The following is a 10,792-nucleotide window of genomic DNA, read 5'->3' on the forward strand; positions in this document are numbered from 1 at the left end:
TTAAACACATTGGGTAAAAGATGTTAGTTCTCCAATATCACTTTTTATTTATATAGCACCTTTCATCTCAGAGTGTTTTACAAACCACAAAGGCATCACTTCCACCAAGAGTGAAATGCTATTTCTGGAATGGAATTTAGAAACTGTTATAACAGCAACACTAAACAACAGTTTTAGACTGGAAAAATACCACAGCCCATCAAAATTGAAGGGGAATAATAGATAGTCTGAAAATTAACCACACTAGAATTTGGCCAGGACACCAAGATTAGCACCATATAACGAGGGCCATTGGATATTTAATGGCCTAGAAAACATTCAGGACATCCATTTTAGAACATCTGAAATATCAGCACATCTCATTTGAAATCAGACAGCTACTCAGTGAATAACAAACACTACTTCCTGACAAACATAGCGTTTTCATTAGAGATTTCTCAGCCAAATACTGACCAAGATCAGTGTTTCTTCAATTGTATTAATGATTACAGCCAGAGGTGGCCCTTTATGAAAACTGATTAGATCAATAAGTCACTCAGCAAGTTTAATTTCAGATTTCTTTACTTTGTTCATTAAGACTAAAACTGCCCTTTATAATCATTGTGTCAACTCATTTTAGATATTTCTAAACCTGTATGATCTACAACACTCAAGCACAATGAGGACATTTAGGAAGAAGTTTAGCCCTAACTGTGATTTCGTTTTACTTTTCTGAGTTCAAGTCAGATTCTCCAATTATTGAACATGGGTTTATAATTTAATTAAGAACTTAAAAGTCAGGGAGAAAGAACACCTGGGGCTGTGGAAACAAGTAAACTGGTTTTAATTACCCGGAAAGTCAAGTAATTTTCCAGTTTTCCTTTTTAAAATATAGATCACTATCTTCTCCTAAAGCTGTAAGAACTGGATTGTATTTTAGAGAAACATACAAGGAAGTTCCTACTGCAGAGGGACTGAATCACTGTGTGTTCAACTCACATCTCATGAAACTGAGGTTATCTACACAAATTAACTCCTCTTGAATTAGCCTCACTCAGAAGAGTGGCCACACTGTGAAATAATACCCGAGTTCTACAGAATGATTGTGTTAGAACCTGATGAGTTGTACTAACTTGAGCTGTACCCTATATCCTGACAGCCAACTAGAGTTAAAGGGCTTGTGTACACAGTGCAGCAATGCACACTAGAGTGGTGTAAATTGTAGAGCACTCTAACTGCCCTGCATAGACCATGCTGACATGGTCTGAAAGGTTCCTAGTGTGCACTGAAGTAGTACTGTTTCAAATGTTATTACATCACTGTGTTCTGGGTGTCTTTCAGAGCATGTCAGCAGGGTCTACACAGGACAGTTAGAGAGCTCTACAATTTGCCCCTTTCTGGTGCATGTTGCTACATCATGTAGACAAGACCAAAAGCACTACCACACTCAAGTTAAGGCTTTGGGGGTACGGCTGCATGTGAAGTTAATTCAGCTGACAGGGACCTGGGCCAAGCTGTAAGTGGCCACTCTGCAAAGCCCTACTTGAATTACTGGGGCCACATTGGTGCTGTTCTCACCATTGGTGCGGACTTGAGGGCACATTCCATTGTTCTTAGCACTGCAGTAAGCTGAGCCACTGATTTTTTTCCCAGTGAATTGAGAGAGAGAGTTTGTCCTTCTGGGCACACAGTGGAATTCTGGGAAGGCACTAGAGGACGATCTGCACTAGAGTGGTTTAGCCTGCATCCTCTCAGTAAAGTGGCCAAGTCATCAGCCCAAGTGTAAGCAGCACTTGGGTCGGGACTGACCAGCTACCTTGGGTGTAACTCACCACTATTTTCAGACCAGCTGGGTGTGTCCATGTGGACAGAACTCGATTAGTACAAGTCTGAATTAATTTTGTATAGAAGACATCCCTGTGTGGGGGGACGGGACTCAACATATGGGCAACCCTTGAGTTGTAATTATAGTTACCTCTGTAACAAAGACCTGAAAAAAGTTTGTGTGGTTCATGGGCTTAACAGTGCTGCTATATAAAGAGACATTTTCTTCTTAATTCTCTCTTTCTAGGGGCTGGGAGTAGAGTGAAGGTTGTCAAACTTTAGACATTTCAGGGTTGAAGGCATGAAGCATGAATGGGAAAGAGGGATCCTCATAGCTCCTAGGAATTGCAGGATCATAGACAACTAACTAAAGGAAAACTATTGAGTATTTCATCTGTGTTACCATCAAAAGAAGTTAGAGAAGTTGAAACAAAATGCAGAATAAATGCCAACTGCTGCTTTTTACATTTTAAATATCAGGAACAGCACAGCCTCAGTTCCCACTTCAACTATGTTTGCTCTAAAAATGCAAGTGAATCAGGAGATCTAGTTACATATGTTTGTCCCCTAACCTGGTTATAATTATACACACACAAAAATACTTCAAAAAGAACATTATCAAAGTTGCAAAGCCAAGCCACTCAAAAGTTAGGAAGTGCCAGATTTAAAGTTGTCTGCGTAACCTTAATTCAGTCCCCTTGTGCACGTGAATTATGATGCAGTCTTTAGTTACATGATCATATGCTACTTTTCCCACCTAATCCAGCTCATTCACTGCATGTGACAGCCCATTCTCCAATGATCAATCAGTGTTGTGCAGCAAAGAGTTGTTTGTAGGACCTCTGCCTTATTTGTTGCAGAAATTGAAAGATGCATAGTGAATGAGGCTGGGGACTGCAGGAAAGGATGACAACCTCACAGCTAAGGCAATGTTGAACGTTGCTCTGGAGAATGGGATTCTTTCTATCCCTGCCTCTGCCACAGAGTTCCTTTTCAAAGGTGGCTGTAGTTGTGTTCTTCATTTTCTCAGTGCCCAACTTGATAATCTGATCTTCAGAAACGCCAAGCACTTAGAGCAGCAACTGATGTCAATGTGAGCTGTGCTTTGAACATATAAATAACTAGATAATGCTAAACAAACTGAAAAATCAAGGCCTAGGCATTTCAAATTTGGCACCTAAAACACTGAACATATTTATTATTTGTATTACCATAGCACCTAGGAATCCTAATCATGGCCCAGGACCCCATTGAGCTAGGTTCTGTATAAATACAGGACAAGATGGTTCCTGCCTCAAAGAGTTTATAATCCAAGACGTTAATCTCATGGCCCCTCAGTTCCTAATCTGTAAAATAGGGATAATATTTCCTCATCTCACAAGGACGTTGTGAAAATAAATTCATTAATATTTGTGAAGCACTTTGATACCACTGTGATGAATAGCATTAAAAAACCATGAGGAAGTTAACAATTCTATCTTCAGAGCAGGATTTGAATAGTGTGTTGTAAATAAGGCACGGGGCCACACACTGAACAGCGAAAATAAAACAAAATATTGAATAGATGCTAATTCAATGAGCACCATCCATCCTGTGCGCTGAATGAGGCATGTGTCCTATGGAAAAATTAGTATGTTATCATGTCATTTTTAAATCCATTTGATCGATGTTTTAAGACACTAAAATGTTATCAGGTTGATTAGTTCCTCTAAGTTTGAATACCTTGCAATGAAGGAGTTAGCCAAATAAGTGCTCTATGCCATTTTATAATGCACATTGACATCAAAGTGACATGAAAAGTTATTTTTGAATTAAGCACTGAATCTAGTTACTGAATAGATATATCGAGCTTACTTTAAGAATTACAAAACTAAAAAAAGAGAAACAAAAGTAAGAAAGTGAACCGATGTGATCAAAAAAGTCTGACCACATGAAAGTTTAATCATTTATAACTTATCCATACCAAAAAAGTTTTAAAATCAGTTACGAGCAAAGATTTTCTATTTTAATAAACTTAAAGAAAATTTGTTGGTATGTAAGGTTTACACAAAAAAGCATTAGTGCTCTCTTAAACTTGGCCTGTGATGACAATGCAATATTCTGAGTAATCAGGTCTATAAAAAACAAAATCATAATGAACTGCAAATTCACAACTTTGTGTTAAAGACTGCCCATTAAAATGACTGGTTTCAAAAAGTCCACAAGTTTATCACTAAAATGATCAGTTTTAAGAAAGTCAGATTAATATATTCTCTGCAATTAAAATCTTTTAGACAAATCAATTTTGCCAATTAAGAAAATTGTTTCAAAAAGCCTTAAAAAGTAGAGTTCAACTGCTACACAGACAATCGTTATCTCTTGTCCCTTCACCAACTGTTGACCAACCTGAAAGCATAACTGACTGGAAAGCCTTCCAATCAATAGGAGATGCAAAACAGAAGTTAAACAAGAGCCTGTCAGTCTTCACTGAAGTTCTCTTTATTAAACCTTTCAGGACACAAACTATATTTGGTCAGTTTTTGTTCCACCTTATTAGAAATGGTCACTCCAAACTCTTTAATAAAATGAGTTGAAAGACTGTTGTTTTTCACTACAGATTTTTTAAATCCCTTTCAAATCTTTGGCTGAACTTTTGTAACATTTTTACTGCATTCGAAACATCAAGATATTTCACTGTATATGTATGTGTTATTCCTGTCTCTACCAGTAGTACACTGTCACAAAGTTCAATCTGTTCACTATTCTGTTTCGATACATTGATACAGAATAGGTTCTACTCTTAAAAACTGGAAGTTGGTGAAGGAAACAATTTTCACAGTTTCAAATGACTTCACATTAAGGAGGGAGGTGAGATAGTGTTGTATGTAGAGTTCAGATAAAATCAGGATTAAACTAATAAACTGAACTATAAAAGGTTTCAGAGTAACAGCCATGTTAGTCTGTATTCACAAAAAGAAAAGGAGTACTTGTGGCACCTTAGAGACTAACGAATTTATTTGAGCATAAGCTTTCGTGAGCTACAGCTCACTTCATCGGATGCATACTGTGGAAAATACAGAAAATATTTTTATACACACAGACCATGAAAAAATGGGTGTTTATCACTACAAAAGGTTTTCTCTCCCCCCACCCCACTCTCCTGCTGGTAACAGCTATAACTATAAATAACTATAAAAGTCACTAGGTATTTTTATGCCACCTCACAAATTAGTCTGGTCATAAATATGACAATCTTCTTAAAAGCAAAAAAACTATCAAGTTAGATATTGTGATATTTTGAATCAGTTATAAAAACTGAAACAGAGCATTTCCCCCCTCCTCACAAGTCTAAACCAGTGACCTATGTAATGGATATCACCATCTATCCTACATTTAGGGTGGGATTGTCAAAAGCACTCAGCATTGATTTGTTAGGACAAAGTTGAGCGGTTTTTGAAGTCTCACCCCTAGTTTCCAATCTTTACCTCTTTAGACAAAGTCCACTGAAACACATACCAAAATTAGCAGGCCTGATGCCATAAACACACTTTAACCCACTGCAGTTTTGATGCAATCACCTTCAATATTTATTATTACAATCACTAACTATTTTAAAAGAACATTAAGGTTGCAGAGTGAAACACTCAAAACTTAGAAAATATCAATGAAAGATGTCCATTGAACCTCTTCCATGGATTGGAAACTAGAATACACAGACATAAAACCTTCCATTAAACTCTTTGGTTTACCTTCCCCCATCCTTCTTGAAAGATTATGTGAGGTTGGGGGGTCTGACAAGAATATCCCTTTGCCCTTGTGTTAACTATCTCAGGGCCCGGGCCCAGCCCCACCCCATGTACAAAAATGAAATTAAAGCACTAGCTGTGTGCATATATTCCTTCCTATAGAAATGACACACACCCTTTATGAGTAAATGCTGAGGATCAATAAAGAAGGTATTATAGACTGGTGCAAAAATACTGGACTGTGACACCATAGGCAGGACAAAAGAGCATTTAAAAATGGGTGCTGTCTCAACATGAACCAAAACTAGATTACATATTTAATTGGCACTATTACATACATATTATACTGCACAGTCATCTTCTACTCACGTGACAAAAAAATTACACCCTCTTCTCTTATGCCAAAATGAATTTCAGACAAAACCAGAAATGCCCAAGAATACTGATATGCAAAGAACACACTAAAATATATTGTAAAAGTAAAAAAAGCTTGGCATACAAGATAAGAAATAATCCAAAATTTAACTGAGACCCACCATAATATTTGTAGTGAGATGAGAACATATTTGTATACAAAGATATATTTTGATGTTATAATTTTTCCCCTGGTTACAGGCTATTAGTATGGGAAAACTGTATACTTTATAGGCTGCTGAGCCTAATATGGGTCACTCACGTAAAACAGTGGTATCAGCATGCATCTTGAAGTGTCAAGGTATTGAACATTTTAAGAAAAACAATAGTGAGTAAAAGTGGGTTTAACAGTTCCTTTGAAGTATGAAACAGAAAATATTGGACTTCTCCTCCCTACATACTCTAATTTGTTACCACTGGGTTGCGCAACAGTGTGACTGCAATCAGATCTAGGCAGATGGACCATTCTGCTTGCACAGAGTCCCAGTGAGTCAGAGGGTCTAGACAGCATACAAATCTACCTGTGCAGATTGGGCTGCGGGATCAGGGCCTAATTTTGCAATGTACAGTACAATTTTCACTAGCTGTGCTATTGCAGTGCTATTCCCCATTCCTCCGTGACATTTAAAACTTGTATATTCTCACAGAGTAAATTTTAACTGTTTGATTAATCAGCAGTGGTAAATATTTTGCAACTTTTTCCCTCCTTAATTTTCCTCAAGTATGTCTTGACTTCTGTATACTTAAAAAAAGGAAAAAAAAAATCTTGGCTTTCATCATGTTTCTTTAAATTTCTATTTGAGTCAAATAATTTAATGTCATTTGAATCCCAGGTAAATACTACCAATCAAATATTTAAATCAGTTTTCTTGGGCTAAAACTTTGCCTACTATATAAGTTCCTAGCCTTAATATAAGTTTTATTTATTTTTTAAAAACTAGTTTTAGATCGGTTTATTTTCTCCCCAGTGCGCTAGTGGCAGAGTTTATATTACCAAGCAAGTGATCTGTTCTGAAAACAAAGAAGCAGGGATTGTGAAGTCAGCAGACACAGAACATTCGACCCACTGGATAAGATACATGCTAAAGACAGAGCCAACAAGGAAAGAGGTGTGCATGTAAGAGGGTGATTCTGTTCTACTTTAAAAAGAAAAGATATCTAATCCTACCCAAGTACTGTAACATAAAATTGGGGGGTGGGAAGAGAAGCTGGGGAATAAAGTAAGTGGGGAAGTTACGAGAATCTCAGTGTTCCACTGGGAATGCAGAATTACCACCATAAAAGTTACTTTACTTTGGTCTAATATCTTAAAATTATGAAAAATAGAGCAGCTGATTTCCTTTTGGGACATTGTGACCTACATTAAAAATGGAATATTTCCATTCACACAGCTCTGATTCCTTGACTTAAAAATTAATTACACGACCATACTATTCAGCAGCTCAACAGAAACACAGTCAAAGCTCCATAGCACTTGGAGCTTACATACACACACATCATATGTGTAGGTCTTTGCCTATGACAATGTTTTCTTAACATTAAGTACTTTTCTTACTATTTAAATGTGAGTGTATTTGGAGATATTTAGTATTAGTTTGCGGAAGAGCACTGAGGGTGGACATAGTCCCAGACAACTGTAGAAACCTTCAACAGGCATATACTAGTCCTGGATTCATTTTTGAGCAGCAACGAGGGACCAAGAGGAGAACCACAGTAATTTTCACTTTAACCAAAGCCCTATTTCTGCTTTGTTCTGTGCAGGAAATATATTTACCACACTTCTAAGAAACATACTTTATGGATGTTTCAGCTATATGTTCATATATTTTAACATCCTACCTGCTTGTGAGATGACTGCTCTCTTGGCCAACATACCAGGGATTGAACCAGGGACCTCCAGACCTAAAAGCATGAGCTGCCAGCATAAGCTAAAGAACAAAGAATGTCTCCATAGCTTATAGCTGTAATAACTCATAACCTTTGTGGATCTGCACAGAGAGAAAGCTGTCACACACACTCCCCGCCCCAAGTTCTGTATACCTGTGATCCAAATGCTCGGTAAAAGTTTAAGCCTAGCTTCTGAAAAACAGGTAGGGTGTATTACACCATGATGGCTTCTGTGAAGAATTCCAATGAATAAGACATTGTCACTGAAGTCTACATTACAACCACTCCCAGGATATCTCCTCATTTCTCATACGCAGTCCGAATTATGCTTTTTTATTTGTTCTTAATAGCAGAAAAATCAGAGAAAAATAAATGTCAAACCATGGAATTCTTTCTACACAAATCCCTGTAGAACACGGATACCTCTAAATAGAGATCTGGATCAAATGACAGCCAAAGGAATCTGATGAACACAAAACAATCTCAAAAAGAAAAGGAGGACTTGTGGCACCTCAGAGACTAACAAATTTATTTGAGCATAAGCTTTCGTGAGCTACAGCTCACTTCGTCGGATGCATTCAGTGGAAAATACAGTGGGGAGAACTGAATGCATCCGATGAAGTGAGCTGTAGCTCACAAAAGCTTATGCTCAAATAAATTTGTTAGTCTCTGAGGTGCCACAAGTCCTCCTTTTCTTTTTGCGGATACAACACGGCTGCTACTCTGAATACAATCTCAGTGGAAGTTACTGCGGTGGCAAGTTGAAGACAGAATGTCAGGCAACTTACATTTCCTCATTTTGTGAGTTACATCACACTCGGTTTTATTTTATGTGATGCACTCAATACACTAATCAAGTCAACAGCTGAAACCTTCAGATAACTGAGAACCTCACTCTCACCATTTTTTGGTCTTCCTGTTACATTACAATTTATGGGTTTCAGATTTACCTCTCAACTTCAATCTACCATAGGCAGCAGAAAATGAAAAAGAAAAAAAAATCTGGCATATTAGAAATAAAATACCCAGGAAAGTGGCTATTAAAGGTTAGGTATTTCATCATTTTGAAGGACCTCCATACAGTACCTCTGGTACCATATTCATCTGCTTTCTCTCTTAAAAGTCATCCTATTTCCTACACAGCAAGAGCAGTGCCTACAAGTCTCATGCTGGGCACGAACAGGGGAGTTGAACAGCATCACTAATTACAAACAATTGTCTCCGCGCAGTAACACCCAGGTGTGTTTTGTGGAGACGTTTCCAAGCTCCCTTGCTTGCAGAGGGTAGAATCTCAACCTCCTGAAGCGGTCACGGCTTCAGGTAGCCCTTCTAAGGCGCTGGGGCGGCACAGCCACCTCCTCCCGCCTCTCTTCTCCGCCCCATTACCGCAGGGGCGACAGAGAGCGAAGCAATGTGGTTTCTAAAGGGCGCTCCTAACAAGCAAAGCAGGTGACTGACAGGAATCGTGAGTCCTATTCCTGGCGCGGCGCTGCCGCCGTGGGCCCCGAGGGCAGGCATTTCACCTGGGCTTACTCAGCGGCCATACCGGGGGGAGGGAGTCGCGATGCTCTCCCGCCCCGGGCCTGCGGAGGCGCCGCTGGGCCCGGCGGGCGACAGGGGATACTCACAGTCCAGGTGCTTCTTCTTAGGCCCCATGACTTCGTGGGTCGTCGCCTTGCAGACGGCTTTGGAGATGGCTGACCCGGTGACACTGTGCTGGGCGGCCGCGATGCGGTCCGTGATCGACTGGCCCGACATCTTCCGCTCCGCCGGCCCCCCTCACCAGCCTGGGGTCCCCGCGGCCTGCCCCCCACCCCCGAGCAGGCGGCCAAGGATGGGAGAGACGGGACTGACACCCACCGGCAACCAACCAACCCGCCCGCCCTGAGAGCGCCCGCAGCCTGGGAATCAAGGTCCCCTGCGGCCCCTGCTGTGCGCCGGGGGGCCAGCAAGCCGCTACGGCCCCAGGGTAGCCCAGCCCCCGGCCGCCTTCTCTGGGGTGCTCGCAGGGCCCAGACCGAACTGCTCTCGGGGGGGAGGGGGCTCTCTCCGCCGCGCGCCCCGCTTGGTCTCCTGGGCTCCGCTCCGGCTTTCCCTTTCACATTTCCACTCCCCGTCCCAGACAAAATGGCGGCGGCTCCGCGTCGGTGGCGGAATCACGTGACCTCGCGGCTGCCCCGCCCCCCACTCCGCCCGCGTTAAGGTGGAACCGGCCACCCGCCCTAGAGTGGTGCTGGGCCCCCCCACTACCTCCAAAATACACCCGAAATCCGGCTGGTCTCGGTGCTCTCAGAGAGCCCCTCAAAAAACCCCTGCCCATCTCAGGGAGCCCCCCCCCGCCCCAGCCAGATCTCTAGCTGGCTGGGGGGGGGCCTCAGGGAGCCCCCCCCCACCAAGAAATACCCCAAATCCGAGCTCCCCCTCAGGGACAAGCACTATAGCATATGATAGTTTTAAATTCACCTTGGCCTCCCACTTGCCTTCCTCCCCATTTCCTGGCCAGAACAGCAGGAGGGGGGGGAGGAATGGGGGGTGTTCCCTGCCTATTTCCTTGCCCTGCAAAGCTTTTCCAGGAGAGGAAATGTGATTGCATTTTGTTATGCATTGAGCCAGGGGGTGGCCTTTTATGGCCCGAAAACATGCACACGTTCAATAAAACAGTTCATTTTCTGGGAGACAGAGTCATAGGTGCAACATCTGCTTAAAAAATTGTCCAGGCAAGTGCTGTTGAACTAGACATGAGTCTTTGTAAAGGGATCCTGAAGTGGGTGTGCTACTCATCTTGTTTTTTGGAGGACCTATTAGATTTTGAGAGTCATGCACAATTAAAAAAAGCCAAACAAACATCCCCCAAGCCCCAGGAATGGATCAAGATATGAATCATACAGCCTGAATTGTAGTTTCAGACTGCCTCACTACATCAGGAAGTTATGAAATGATGCCAGCCACAATGTGGCATGAAG

The 10,792-nt window shown here is 41.2% G+C and overlaps 1 protein-coding gene across 5 annotated transcripts in view; it reads right to left on the minus strand.

The window, feature by feature from the left end:
- The window catches only part of LOC141993158 (phosphatidylinositol-binding clathrin assembly protein-like), a 48,177-nt gene extending 38,245 nt beyond the window's left edge, over positions 1 to 9,932 (minus strand). For 3 of the 5 annotated variants that reach the window (XM_074962513.1, XM_074962515.1, XM_074962511.1), the window contains exon 1: positions 9,458 to 9,931. In XM_074962513.1, the coding sequence (XP_074818614.1) occupies positions 9,458 to 9,587 (130 nt within the window). In that variant the 5' untranslated portion in view covers positions 9,588 to 9,931. Of the gene's footprint in view, positions 1 to 9,457 lie in introns of all 5 variants that reach the window. The other 2 variants (XM_074962514.1, XM_074962512.1) reach the window with 2 other exon arrangements.
- Between the last annotated feature and the right edge of the window lie 860 nt (positions 9,933 to 10,792).

Source organism: Natator depressus, chromosome 9 (assembly GCF_965152275.1).
Source record: "Natator depressus isolate rNatDep1 chromosome 9, rNatDep2.hap1, whole genome shotgun sequence".
In the NCBI taxonomy this organism is placed as follows: Eukaryota; Metazoa; Chordata; order Testudines; family Cheloniidae; genus Natator; species Natator depressus.